This window comes from Myotis yumanensis, unplaced genomic scaffold, assembly GCF_028538775.1.
Source record: "Myotis yumanensis isolate MYYU_CA2020_CCGP unplaced genomic scaffold, mMyoYum1.0.hap1 SCAF_16, whole genome shotgun sequence".
In the NCBI taxonomy this organism is placed as follows: Eukaryota; Metazoa; Chordata; class Mammalia; order Chiroptera; family Vespertilionidae; genus Myotis; species Myotis yumanensis.
Genome location: NW_027223767.1, coordinates 49,693,361 through 49,707,484, shown reverse-complemented (window position 1 = coordinate 49,707,484; position 14,124 = coordinate 49,693,361). Strand labels below are relative to the sequence as shown.

The following is a 14,124-nucleotide window of genomic DNA, read 5'->3' as shown; positions in this document are numbered from 1 at the left end:
CATACACTGTCTATAAAGGCTAGACTCACAACCTCAAAAAACACAGATGTGATAACAGTTTACTTCAAACTGTAATGGTCTTAAAACTTTCAGATGGGGAAGTTGTGATAAATCCTTCTCTTCTATACCCCACGGGTTCAGAGGCCTGGAGGGAGAAGTCACATGGACTGTTCAAATCTACAGACCTGCTCCCTCCAATGACCGATCTTCCTTTATTTGTGTCCGAGTGGCCAGCATGACACAGGGCTGTGCGTCTGAAACTTTACTGTGTATATTTGTTTCCGAAGGATCCTGTTAAATTACAGATGCAGATGCAGATGCAGCAGATCCGGGAGGAGACTGAGGGTTCACCTCTCTAACAAGCTCTCAGGCGGTGCTAATGCTGCTGCTCTGTGGACCACACTTGTACAGAGAAAACATATGAGACCCAGAGTCAAAATTCCTGGCTTTTAGTAGCAGCTCTGCCACTTCCTACCTTGTTTCCTTGGATAGTCACTTTGGCTCTCTGGACTTCAGTTTCCTCAAATATAAACTGTGCAGTAAGGGAAGAGGATGAGTCGTATTATTTCAGAGCTTGCGTCAATGGAATTTTCAGAAGGGTATTTTGATCTTTAAAAATCTCCAAGTACAGGACAATGCACAGCCTCTCCGGGGAACAACATATAAAGTGATATCAGCAAAGTAGAAACTATAAGGATGGAATAAGGAGTCATGAGGACCCACAGTGACTTCTTGCAGCAAATAGAAGGCTCTGATTCTTTCAAAGCAATGGATGTTGGATGAAAAGTGTTGCCTAGAGCGAGGCTGTCACTTTCCCCAACAATCGCTTCAAGAGTCGACCTACATTACTGAGAACTGAGTTGCATAAGGAACTCGAATGAGGGAAGCCACGGATGAACAAGAACTTCGAAATAAGCAAACAGTTTCAGGAGGATATGACTAAGTTAAGGCTGGAGGGCAGGTTTCTGGAGTCACGAGGGAGTCTGGTTTGAAAACAACAGGGTTTTTTTTTCCTGCTGCAGATCACTTCTGTGTCTAATTTTAACCAAGTTGGAAGTGAAAGTTTTCATGGGCCACATGACAGGTCTTTGACCACAACTGTAGGACCTAATGGAGCTTGGGTGGGAAGACAAACCGCCTCCCCAGCGGTTACACGGGAGTTCAGATGGGTGAGAGGCAGGAGGGGGTGAATGAGAAAGGGACGCGGGTGATTTAAATGAATGAACGAAGCTCCTGGCTACCGGAACCTCTGGTGGCGGCCCCTCCCCCAAAGCACACGCATCTCTGCTTTGAGCAGTAAACAGGATCCAACAGAAAGCGTTTTCTAGGCTCACGGATAGGGGCGAGTTTCTTTTTAAGTCCCTAAGCCAAGTCAGGGGAACAGAAGAACTCCTGGTGAGGGCGCCTTCTCCCAGCGTTGGGACGGGGGCGCGGGGCCCAGAGGGGAGTCTTACCTTATGCAGGACATGCTCATGGAAGTCAGGGCCAGCTCCTCCCTGGTAGGAGTTGAGTCTCTGGTAGGAGTTAGGTCCATGTCCGGCTTGGCCGCCGATCCCGCTCTCCCGCGTTCTGCGTCAGAGCTTCCAGAATCTGGGTCCGGAATCCAGGCTCACTCAGCTGGGCGCTGCAGGCTCAGGTCTAAGTCCCATGGACCCGGCCGCATCCCGGTTCAGCACTGGACAGCTCCCGCGGCACAGAGAAGGGTACCTGGAGCACAGGTCTGAGACCTTGGCCTTTCAGTACAGCGACGCCGCCCTTGTGTGCCCGGGACCAGCGTTCAGACACCTGGCTGGTCTGTCTTGTGACTCCAGGGTGCGGGGAGGGACCCCAGCTTTCAGTCTAGCCAGCGGCCCGTGCGTATCTCATTCAGCTATGGGATCTCCGTAGGCTCTGCGACCCGGCTGCATTTGCAAGGCAATTGCGGTCCAGGAGCTCAGGGTTCCTGATTCTTCTCAGTGAACGAGCGTCCCCGTTACACCACGCAGCTCAGCTCTCCCCAGGGTTTGCAGAGGCAAAGTCCTGAGACGCTGGCGCCGCTTCTCTGTTCTCCCTGGACATTTGGGACCACTTCCCTCATCTCAGCGGCCCGTGCTGTGTCCAGGGAGAGCCCAAGGGCTAAAAACGGAACTTTCACCTTCGACCTACCAGTGCCCTAGGACCGCAATGCTAGGATTAGACTGTTTTTTATTTTTTTCAATATTTTTAATTGATTTCAGAGAGGAAGGTAGAGGGAGAGAGAGACAGACATATCAATGATGAGAGAGAATCATTGATCAGCTGCCTTCTGCACACCCCCTATTGGGGATAGAGCCAGCTACCTGGCATGTGCCCTGACGGGGAATCAAACCATGACCTCCTGGTTCATAGGTCGACACTCAACCATTGAGCCACACCGGCCGGGCTTGATTGCACTGTTTTTAAACTTTCAAGCCATGACTTTGCCTTCTTGTTGCATTGGGAGGTGCCCCTGAACAATCTGTATTGATATATTCCCTTGCTTTCCAGCTTCCGGTTGTGTGCGGTCAATGGGGAGCCCCATAGGATATGGGGGGGCAGGAGGAGGGCAGTGTGGGGGGAGGGTTACTGGGCTTTGCTGCGTTCCTCCACTGATGGTCACAGCTCCTGCCCGCCAGCCCCCTGCACACAGTCCCCTTGGTCCCTGGGTCTGTGATGGTTCCCTCCTCTCACCTCTCTTAGGCTGGGGAGTGGGGTGGGGGATGGAAGCCCTATAAGGACCCCAAAACACTGCACCATCCCTCCTGGTTTCCCAGCACTCTGCCTACACCTTGGTCAATAGTCTGTTTATTAAACCTCCTAGAAAGATCCAACGAGAGTGACCACCTGCTTCCTGCTGGGACCCTGACAGAGGCAAACTGGAGCCCCAGAGGCAGGGAATAACTACTGTGAATCCAATGCCCACAGTGGCCGAGAAGGAGCCGGGGATGAACTTGCCCTGGTCAAACTGGACCAGCAGAGATGTCTTCCCCACGCCACTGTCGCCCACCAGGATGGTCTGAAGGGAGCAACAGAGAGGCGGGCGCCACAGTGTGAAGCAGGTTACTGAGATGGTGTTGTGGCTGGGACAGTGGGCTCCTTGTAAACACACATACACATGTGTGCACACACACACAGACACATTCACACAGATGCACACAGATGCACACATGGACAGAGGGTAGGCACATACACAGAGACACATTCTTACACACGGGTACAGTCTTGCCGTCACTCAGAGACAACCAGATAATTCCCTGCTCTGGACTCCAAGGGCAGCCTCCTCGGGTCGGTGGGGGCAGGAGGGCCCAGGATCAAGGGCCGGGCCACAGGCAGAACCCTGAGCAGCTCAGAGGCTGTTCACTCCCTGCTCCCACGCCCAAGAAAGGCCAGGAAAGCTCCTGCCCCCGTGGTTTCTCAGGGCCGTCATTTTCCCTAGAAACTAAACACTCCCCCGATTTTCAGAGACCCTGGGCAGAGGATGTGCTTGTGGAGAAGTGGGTCACAAGGCTGAGCAGGCTCTCACCCCGATTGGGCAGTTGATCTTGTGAAGTGAAAGGCGGGTTCTGGCCACTTCCTGGAAACGCCCTGGCTCATCAGCTGCTGTGTTTTTCTGTGCAAACAACCCCCCTGTTCTCTTATTTGTTTCTGATTAGGGTAGGAAGGCCCAAGTCTCACCTTGGGACTCAGTGGCTCCTCAAGATGTCACAGGGTGTGTGTGACACATGGCCAAAGTGGTTCCAGGAGTGAAATATGAGAAAGGCTAACCTCTGAGCCCCACCTGAGGGCTTGCTGGGATCCCAAAGTGGGTGGAAGTTGGGGTATGGGCACTGAGTTGCAGGAAAAAGGGAATAAGACCTGCAGAACATATCTTAAAGGAAGCAACAGCAATAGGTTTTATAAAGGGGTGGGGGTGTGAGGAGCAAGGGAGGATGGCTAAGAGCAATGAGCTGGTTTGTTTTTCTTTAAAAAAATTATTTGTTGATTGCTTGAGAGAGAGAGAGAGAGAGAGAGAGAGAGAGAATATGAATCATCAATTTGTTGTTTCATTTATTTATGCATTCCCTGGTTGCCTCTTGTATATTCCCTGACTAGGATCAAACCCGCGACTCAGGCATATCAGAACAACTACCCTCCAACCAACTGAGCCACCCTGCCAGGCCACAATGAGCCAGTTTCTCCATGAAGGAGCCCTTGGCATTACTGACAAGTTTATGGACGATTCAGGCTGGGGTTGATATCCATGGGCTCTCACCTGGAGGGCAGGGGCACAGCAGTGAGTTTCTGGTATGTCCTCAGGACAGAGGCCCCTCTTGCCCCTTGCTCCTCACTGGGCTACCAGGTGCCCTGTCTTTGAGCCCCTTTCTTTGCAGGCTGGGTTGTGATACCCCCTCGGCCTGATCTTCATGCCAATCTCTGGTCCAGAATCTCTCCCCTGACTTTCTGACTTTGGCCCCAAGTCTTCCTTCACCTGGTTGAACTCCTGACCTTCTGGGCTCCTGAGAATCTGGCTACACCTGAAATTCCAGGTTTAGGATATTGTGTCCAATGCTGGGCTCTCTGTTGGGAGCTGGGTTTCCCACCTCCAGTTGAGAGGATTGTGCAAGAGCCAGCCCGATCATGTGTCTGCAATTTCTAGAAGACAGAGCAGCACTGCAAGTTCTCACTTTAGAGAACTATCATGGCTCTGGGCAGGGAGGTATTACTTAAAATCTTATTCACAATAACTATGAAATCTTGCCCATTGCATCTACTTCCTCTTTTGGTTCTATTCACGCATGGGAAGTGGCTGGGGGAGGAAGTGTGAGAGTGACTGTGAGTGAAAGCAGAAGGGCTGGAGGATGAAGGAGTCGAGCCTCTAGTTTGGTCTTGCTGAGGGGCTCGACCCAGGGAGACCCATGTGAGGCTGAAAATGTACCTGCTGCTGCTCTTTCCCCTTCTCTTCTGGGTTCCAGGTAAGTGGGGGCTGGGTCTAAACTGGTGGGAGAAGCTTATGGGCAGGAGGAGGTGGATGCCAGGGGGAGAAGTGGCTCAGAAGGTGTCCTGCTGAGAAGTGGACCCCATTTCTAAGTAGTTCCTCCAAGCCATGAGCCTGTGCGGTTCATCCACTCAACTCACCACCAGTGTTTCAGCGGCTACAGTTACCAATGAAGAAATAGGCAGCACGGCTTTCACACTGAGCCCAGCAGAAGGCATACTTCCTAACCACCCCCCGCCCCCCGCCCTCGGGCTGATAATTCAAGATGGACAGATGGATGGGGCCCATCGGTCAACGCAGAGGAGCCCTGGCTGCTCAGGGGAGCTGGTGATACTTGCTCCTGGACCTTCGTGACTGTTAGAAGCAAGGGAGGCTTTGGGAAAGAAGTGAAGGTGGAAGGTGCTTGAGGGAAGGAAAGCAGGGAGGTTGCCAGACAGGGAGGGGGAGGTGATTCTAGGTCTTGGAGGTAGAAGGAAGTAGCAGAAGTTGCTGAGGGACTGGAAAAATCAAGAGGAGGTAGCTTGGTAGGGTGAAGAGGAAAGGAGGGGCTGAGATATGGACAGAGGGTTGAAGTGAACTTGAAGTTGCTGGATGCCACCGGTTTGATTAAAAATTAAGGGGATTGTCTTGAAAATGTTGGAAGGTGCAAGGGCTTGGCCTTGGGATTCTTCTCTCTCTGGAGTCACTCCCTTGTTGATCTCATCTCCTCTCTTGGTTTTAAATGCTATCTGTGTACAGATGACTCCCAATTCTGTATCCCTAGTCCCTGGACAACTTCCTAGATTCCAGAATCTTCTATCCAATTTCCCATTGAACAACTCCACTCATATGTTGACATTTCAAATGTGACCTGACCACTCCTTCCCCCTTCGACTCCTTTCTGTCCCACCTTTGTGTTGGGAACCTCCATCCTTCCAGATGCTCAGGCAAAACCTGGGGACATCCATCTCCTCTCACATCCCATAATGACCCTTTGACAATGTAAACCACTTCCTGTCTCTCCTCTAGTCAAAACCTTCCAATGACCTCCCATCCTACTCAGAGTAAAAATCCAGCTCCTTACTGAGCTACCAGGTGCTCACCATCTGAGTTCTTCCATGTCATTGCTGTGGGCTCTTCTCTATTCTGCTCCCCCTGGTTCAACCTGCTTTAGCTACAATGAACTTTTAGATGTTCTTTGAACATGTTAGGCACACTCCTGCCTCAGGGCCTTTGCACTGCTATTCTCTTGAGCCACAGGTTCCAGTCTCTCACATCTTTCAAGTCTTTGCTTCTCATAGAGGCCTTTATTGATGACCCTAATTACAATAACAATTTTTTTGCATCATCTTTCTCCCGTTTGTCTCCTCCCTTCCCCCACCTTGATTGAATATAAGCTTCAGAAGGGCAGGGATTTTTTGCACCTACAACCATACCAGGTACAGATTAGACAAATAGTATGAATTAAATGAGTGAATGTATCTAATGGAGAGGAAGCCATGATTGTTGTAACCACTGCACCCCCAGACCAAATCTTTCTACTTTCATAGACCTGAACTCTTGAAACTCTTAACATTCATTAGAGAGGACATACATTGCTCATGGGTATGTAAAATGGTGCAGCCACTTTGGAAAACAATTTGACATTCTTGAAAATGCTAAACATACGGTTACCATGTGACCCAGCAATTCCACTCCTGGGTTAATATCCAAGAGAATTGAAAATATATGTCCATGTAAAAAGTTGGATGTAAATGTTTGTGGCAACATTATCTCTAATAGCCCAAAATTGGGACCAACTCACATGTGCATCAACTGATGCATAAATAAATATAATGTGGTCTGTCCATATGGTGGAATTTTTTTTGAAGCACTCTTCCTTTTTAAAAATATACTTTTTAAAAAATCAATTTTGAAGGGGAAGGGAATGGGAAAGAGAAATGGAAACATCAATGATGAGAGAGAAACATTGATTGGTGCCTCCTGCATGCCCCCTACTTGGAATCAAGCTCAAAACCGGGCATGTGCCATGACCTGGATTGAACCATGACCTCCTGGTTCATAGGTTGACGCTCAACCATTGAGCCACAACGGGCAGTCAAAGGCTCATTAAGTTTTAAGAAAAAGGAAAATACTACATATCAAAACAGGCAACATAGCCAAAGCTGTATTCAAAAGTAAATTCTTAGGAAAAAAATCTAACAGTTGCCCGAAGAGTTCCACAGAGTTACCCTGTGAACCAGCAATTCCATTCCTAGGTATATAGCTGAAAAAACACGTCCAAGCAAAAAATGTATATGAACATTCATAGCAGCTGGACCTCCTGAGGCCATCAGCGCAGGTCAGGAGCAATCACACTCCTGTGGCAATGGGTCCGCTGGTACTTCCTCCCCCTGAGACCAGTTTCACACTGAGATGCTGCAAAAGGACAAAGATTTATGGGCCACAGGGAGGGGGAGGGAGTGAATTATAGGAGATAATTAATGCTCAGAGTCAGTGCTTTTGTTTCCTTGAGCTCTGCAGGGGTGCTGTTAGGTGGATTTGGAGGTGGCTCTGAGCCAGTGGAACTTGGAGGGACAAAGGTCTGTGTTGTGGAAGGTGAATTCCTTCCTTGACTCTGTCCCTCTCATCAGGCCTTGGACTTGTTGGAGCTGCTCACAGTGCAGGCGGCTGTGGCCCTGGTCTCAGGTGGTGGTGACAGGTACATGGGTTTGTGTTTTCCAGGCTCATCAGTTGACATCACGGGTCCAGAAGCAGTGAGAGGTCTGGAGCGGGGAGTCTTGACCGTGCAGTGTCGCTATGACCCATATTGGGAGACCTACCCGAAGTGGTGGTGTCGAGGGGCTGTTTTAGGAAGCTGCAAGATCCTTGTTCAAACCAATGAATCAGCATTTGGGGTGAAGGAGCGTGTGTCCATCAGGGACAATCAGACAAACCACACGTTCACTGTGACCATGAAGGAGCTCAGGCGAGAAGATACAGACACTTACTGGTGTGGGATTGAGAAAACTGGACGTGACCCTGGGTTCCGTGTTAAAGTGACTATTGACCCAGGTAAGAGGACGTGCATGTGTGGCTGTGTCCTTTCAGGGCCTGCTCTGCCCTGGTCCCTGAGGTCCCTGTCCAGTGACTGAACTCACTCAGATGAACTGCCACAGAGGGGGGTTGAGTCCTGAGGTCTCATGGAACCTCAGCTGCTCACTTAGGCTGGGAGGTGCAGGGCTTCTCTTAGATGCTCTTGGGGCTCAAGATGGGATCAAGCCTTTCTGGGCACATTTTTTCTCTGCACAGCTCATCGCCTGAGTCTATTGCCATAGAGACCACGGTGATGGCCCCAGTTTTAACTCATGGGCTGCTGGAACCTTCTACCACGAATCCCAGAGATTCCATTTCTGCCAAGGCTTCCCTGGCCCTCTGGTGCCCTGGTGTCCCTGCTCTTCCTGGAGGTTGGGACCTGGACTCATAGCCGCTGTTCCCACCCCTTGTTCCATATCTGGTCTCAGGGGGAAGGAGGCCCAGCACAGTTGGGGGCTGTGGGTCACTCCTGAGGTCTGGAAAGGCTTCCACAGCCAAACACTTGCATTCTGGGCGCCTGACATCCCACCATGAGCCATGGGTGCATCTGGGTGTGAACAAGTGTGTCTGTTGGGCTCTGCTTCTGCCAACCTCGGACAGCCAGCACCAGCTCACAGGGCACTCATGGCCGGGAGGGGACACACTCATAGCGTCCCCACCACACCTGGAACCCGGGAGGCCTGTGGTAGCTGCCAAGTGCAGCACGTTCCTTGTCTCATGGGATCTCGAGAATGATCCTGAGCAGGAACTACCCCATCATAGAAACTTAATAACTGGTGTGGGAAGACTAAGGATGGGAATGTGACCATGAAGGAGCTCAGGCGAGAAGATACAGACACTTACTGGTGTGGGATTGAGAAAACTGAACGTGACCCTGGGTTCCGTGTTAAAGTGACTATTGACCCAGGTAAGAGGACGTGCATGTGTGGCTGTGTCCTTTCAGGGCCTGCCTGAGCATCATGATTTTGCTCAGGGCTGGCCCTGACCTTAGAAGTCATAGCTCTTGGGTATGTTAGTTGCCTGGCACGTCCCCATTCTGCTCTGGTCCTTGCTGGATAAGTAAGATGGGGGAGGTACTGGCGGAGGCCCTGCCATAAACAGCGGGAGTGTTTAAAGTTCAGCTGAACTCCAGCTGCCATTGCCCTGAGGCAATCCTGGGCCCCCTGAGCCTTCCAGGGCCCGTGAGATGACCCCTTGGACCTGTGCCCAGGTCTCCTACAGCCAAAGAGATGAGTGGTCCAGCTGTAGGCCCCTTCCCGTGGCCCTGCCCCAGGCTGTGCAGGCCAGGGCAGCCCACATCCTCCCTGGCTCTGAGCTACGTGCAGGGCTGCGGGTGGGTTAGCAGGAGAGTGGAATGTAATCTGTTCTGTATGACAAGCAACAACTACAGTGCCGACCCCCACCCCCACCATCACCTCCACTGCCAACGCGTTCACAGTACCAGACACCCCAGAAACCTCCACAGGCTTCCTGAATGTGACCAGCCAGCACTCCGATGGCAGGTAAGTCAGCTTGGATGCTGCTGTTCCCTGTGGCCCACTGGTCCCAAACTTCTCCGGTGTGGGGACCCTTTGTAGTCCCACGTCCCAGCCAGGATGCCAGGGGCCCTTCCTCTTGCTCTCAGGCCGCACAGTGTCCTTGGTGAGCCCCCACCCCCATCCTGTGTCCTGGAGCTCAGTGCAGTTCGGAGGTTTGTTGGTTCATTCACGCATCCATCCCACTTCCACTGAGTTACATTCTGCTTGGCCGGCACTGTGTTGAGCTCAGGTCACACAGATATAGAGCGTCCCATGGGGAGCTGAGAGTGTGGGAGATGGAGGAGCCGGCAGTCAGGGCAGAGGGCATGGCCAGGGTGTGTGGTCACGAGGTCATGGGGCCATAGTGCCCCCTGGTCCAAATTCTGGGAGAACAGGAAGGGCCTGGGGAAGTCCTGTTTCCCCAGTTACATTAAGGCAACAGCAGTGATCCTGACAGGCCCTCGTGTCTCTAGAGCCCCTGGCAGCTCACAGAGGACTTTCCTGTGTGTTATTCTGTTTGTACGTTGACCCTGCTGACACCACGCACATTCCCATCCTCAGGCTTTCCACACCAGGCACTCCTTGGTCCCCTCACCCATTAGACCTCTCTTTGGGGAGTTTCTTTCTACCGGACTGCTTTTAACAAGTAACAGCAAGGAGTTTCTCATTTTATGAGTCAAAGCCAGACGTACGTACCAGTTAGGGCTTTCGCTCAGCTTTATGGATAACTCACTCATTTATTCAACAAGTAGCTATTGAGCCCCCCTCATGTCCAGCACCGATTTAGGGAACACAGGGGATAGGAGGTGAACAGAACAATCAAGCTGTCTGTCTGCCCTCCAAGCACTTACAATCAAGAGATAATTAATGTACCAAATAGAGTTAATTAAGTAATTAATTGATTAATTTATTTTACAAATCTCTGTAAGTAGTGACGAGTAAGAGATAATCCTTATACTCATCAGCTTAGACTGCCATCACAAAGCAGCGTCAGCTTAAACAAATGGTTGCATTCCGGGCGCCTGACATCCTATCATGAGCCATTGAGGCCTCAAGTTCTGGAGGCCAGACGTCTCAGTCAGGGTGTCCGCAGGGTTGGTTCCTCTCGAGGCCTCGGTCCGTGGCTTGTAGACGGCCATCTTCTCCCTGTGTCTTCCCATGGTTTCCCCTTTGTGTGTGTCAGTGTCCTAGTCTCTTCTTCTTATAAGAACCCCAGGCATTTCCTCCCAGAAGAGGAAGCAAGGGTGAGAAGAGTAAGTAATGAGGAAAGAGAGAGAGTGTGTGTGTGTGGGGGGAAAGGGGTGTGGGGCTCTCGAGCAGGGGAGGGCAGTGGAGGCCAATGCCAGCCTTGGCCATTTTCTTGGAATGAAATGGGGCTGTTATGGGATTCTGAGCACAGGAGGGAGGTGCTGAACTTTGGTTAAAAGCATTCCCCTGGCTGCTGTGCTGTGTCGATGATGAACTACAGGAGGATGCATGAGTTTCCCGTGGCTGCCATAACGAAATAGCACAAACTGGGTGGCTTAACACAAGTCAAGTTTATTCTCCCACAGCCCAGGAGGTCCATGATCTGAAATCAAGGTGTCGACAGGGCTGGCTCCTTGGGGCTCAAAGGTAGAAACTGTCCCATGCCTCTGTCTTGGTTGTTGGTGGCCGGCAATCCTTGGTGTTACTTGGCCTGTGGCTGAATCACTCCAGTCTCTGCCCCTGTTGTCACATGGTCTCCGTGACCGTGTCCCTGTTGCCCCAATTTTCCTTTTATAAGGACACTAGTCATTGGGTTAGGCCCACCCTCATCCAATATGACATCATCTTGATCACATCTGCAAAGCTCTTATTTCCAAATGGGTCATGTTCCCAGGTTCTGAGTGACATGAATTGTGGGCTGGGGGACACTATGCAGCCAGGTCAGAGGACCAGTGAGGAAGCCGGGAGACCTTGCCGGTGCCTGTTGTCATACAACTTCTCTTAGGCTTCTAGACCCATTGAAACTCCCTTGTGGAACCCTCCTCTCCTTTAAAAACAACAGCCATTTTTGAGGGCACCCAGGAGTGGGGTTCCCAGGCTGGAAACTGCGAGTCAAAAGGTGTGTGGCCCTGTCTGCTACCGGGTGGATGGGATAAGACCCAGAGGCAGGAGGTGAGCCAGGGCTCACGGGTGTCTTCTCTTGTTTCCAGTGGCGACTCCCTGAAACTCTTCGTCCTCCTGCCCCTCCTCTTTACTCTGTTGCTGCTTCTCTTGGTGGCAGCCTCACTGTTGGTGTGGAGAATGGTGAGGCGACAGAAGAAAGGTGAGAGGACCTGGCTGGGGCTGGGCTGGGTGGAAGTGTGTGGGCAATGGCTGGGATGGTCATCCAGGAGCCATCAGTCCAAGGGATTGCCCGTGGGGTTTGGAAGGGGTGTTTTCCCCAAAGGCCGCTGGTAGCTGAGCCCAGGAGGCGCTGACATGAGCTGTCTGCCTTGCACACCCCTCCTTGCCCTTCTCTTCTCTCTGACCCACCACTTCCTTCTCTGTTTCCTGGCTTGACTCTTGGTGGCAGAAGCGGCCATGACCGTAGGCCCATTTTGGGAACCCAGACACTTAGTGAAATTCATATGGTTGCCAAGGAGGTGCTGAGCTGACACAGAGGTAGGGAGAAACACACATACACATGCAAGAATGTGCACACACATATAACACAGTGCACGCACACACATGAACACACAGATAACACACACAGATTATACATATGCACACACACATGTGTGCTTGAGTATGCGTCACACACAGAGTCCTCTGGGTTTTATTACAAAGGTTGGTTGAGATTCCTACTTTGGCTCCTCCTCCACCCCAGCCATTCACTCACAAGCCAGCCTCATCCAACAGGGGATTTGGCCCCAAACAAACCCTCCTCCTGTCTGACTCCAGTTCCACATCCTCACGTAATGGCACTGCCCCCTTCTCAGAACCCACTGGGACCTGCTTCTCTCTCTCATGGGGTCCTCTCCAGCCTGCTCCCTCCCCCGATCCTGGGGGATCTTGTAGTCTGGGAGGAGGGAGCCTGGCTCTGTTCATCACGTTTTCTCCCAAGTGCATTGTCCATGCCTCACATTATAAATACTTTCTGTGCTCCTCAGTATCTAGATTTTGAAACTAAAAATCTGACTGTTTTTGTCTTTTAGCTGCTGGGATATCCCCAGAGCAGGTAAGAGAGCCCCTGAGGTCAGACCAGCACTTTCCCTCATTTTCTGTCTCCCAGGGGCCTTGAGGTCCAAAGGTATCAGGCAGACCATGTGCCCAAGTGCCCAGATCCTCCCAGGCCTTGCAGCTAGATGGAGGGGGTGCTGGAAACAGCCACAGGAGGGGAGGGCTGGGAGGGGGAAGGCGAAGGAGACAGAGATGTGGGGGCTGATAGGAAGCTGGGGAGCGGGGGGGCAGGGCAGCAGAGGGGCTGGCGTCCTTCTGCCGAAGAGGAACCTGGGCTTCCTCTCCCAGGTGCTCCAGCCCCCGGAGGACAACATCTGCTATGCCAACCTGAACCTGAAGCAGACAGGAGCCTCGCCCAGCTCCCCCAGGAAGAGGGCCCCCACACAGCCCTCCTCCTCTGCCCAGGACGACCAGGGGGAAGTGGAGTACATCACCATGGTGGGTACTTGCTGGGGCTGCTGTGGGCCTTGGATTCATCATCCCTGCTTTGAGGATGGACTTTCTCCCGCCCCTGTGGGCACAGAGGAGGGTGGGTCCTGGGCACAATCGCAGCCGTTGAAAGACTTGCCTCTGAGCTCCCCAGGAGCTTGGCCTTCAGAAGTGTCTCCATATCAGGTCTCCACATGGGGGACTGGGAGCCTGATCAATGGAGCCCCAGCCAGGCCCAGTGACCTGGGAGCACACGCAGAATGTGCTGCCCTGGCATGGAGTTGAGGGCGAGTCACCTGCTGTGGCTGGAGCTCAGGGTGCCCTGCAGGGAGGAGGGAGGCGGGGCTGGAGGGCCTGGGAGTGGACTTCAGAGTTCCTGAGTGGCGTGTCCCCCAGCCTCAGGGAGGCCTCCTCATCCATGAGCACAGCGCCCCACCCCTCCCCCCACCAGCCTCCCTGACTTGCATGTGTCTTTGTTACAGGCCCCCTTTCTGGACAAGGACATTTGCTATGCAGCTCTGTCTCTGGACACCTCAGACCAGGACTCAATCTACATCAACACACAGGACCTCACCACTCCCCTTCCCAGCAGGAGCCAGGAGGAGCTCATCCAATACAGCGCCATCAGGAAGCCTTAGCTGTGCTAAGGACCCTCTCCCCGACCCCACATGAGGCCTGTCAGCACGTTCCTGCCTCGTCTGCTTTCTGCTCCCAGTCCTCTCATCACCCCCAGCCCAAAACTGAGCTCCAAGCCTGTCTCAGGGGGCTTCTGGGAGATAGAAAGGGGTCTCCCCATATCCCTTCCTCTACCAGAGGCTGGGGCTATGGTCTGGGGCAGCTGAGGGAGGAATAATGATGATCATGACAATAGAATCACAAGGGTCCTCCTTAAAAGAGGGAGGTAAGAAGGTCACAAGATCATGACAATATATAGCTGCCATGTGTGGTGGGTTGAATAACAGCTCC

The 14,124-nt window shown here is 52.2% G+C and overlaps 2 protein-coding genes across 4 annotated transcripts in view; one reads left to right on the top strand and one right to left on the bottom strand.

Moving 5' to 3' along the window:
- Positions 1 to 1,532, bottom strand: part of RAB37 (RAB37, member RAS oncogene family) — a 30,126-nt gene extending 28,594 nt beyond the window's left edge. The window contains exon 1 of the mRNA XM_070393574.1: positions 1,455 to 1,532. The gene's annotated coding sequence lies outside the window, so the exon portion shown is untranslated. The remainder of the gene's footprint in view (positions 1 to 1,454) is intronic.
- A 3,252-nt stretch (positions 1,533 to 4,784) lies between these two features.
- LOC138993995 (CMRF35-like molecule 1) lies at positions 4,785 to 13,882 on the top strand. 3 transcript variants are annotated; one of them, XM_070393567.1, is made up of 7 exons: positions 4,785 to 4,949; positions 7,676 to 8,005; positions 9,405 to 9,528; positions 11,721 to 11,833; positions 12,705 to 12,727; positions 13,018 to 13,167; positions 13,641 to 13,882. In XM_070393567.1, the coding sequence occupies exons 1-7, from the start codon at positions 4,907 to 4,909 to the stop codon at positions 13,794 to 13,796; spliced, it is 939 nt and encodes a 312-aa protein (XP_070249668.1). In that variant the 5' UTR covers positions 4,785 to 4,906; the 3' UTR covers positions 13,797 to 13,882. The 3 variants fall into 3 exon arrangements, with proteins under 3 accessions (XP_070249668.1, XP_070249670.1, XP_070249669.1); XM_070393569.1 differs by lacking the exons at positions 4,785 to 4,949; positions 7,676 to 8,005 and adding an exon at positions 8,090 to 8,933 and having other exon boundaries at positions 9,465 to 9,528; XM_070393568.1 differs by lacking the exons at positions 4,785 to 4,949; positions 7,676 to 8,005 and adding an exon at positions 8,090 to 8,933.
- Positions 13,883 to 14,124: the final 242 nt, after the last annotated feature.

Bases quoted from the DNA above. Each gene is read 5' to 3' on its own strand.
- LOC138993995 (XM_070393567.1), top strand. From the start codon at position 4,907: ATGTACCTGCTGCTGCTCTTTCCCCTTCTCTTCTGGGTTCCAG. The intron at 8,006-9,404 runs GTAAGAGGACGT...CTGTATGACAAG, and splicing joins TAAAGTGACTATTGACCCAG to CAACAACTACAGTGCCGACC. The intron at 13,168-13,640 runs GTGGGTACTTGC...TCTTTGTTACAG, and splicing joins AAGTGGAGTACATCACCATG to GCCCCCTTTCTGGACAAGGA.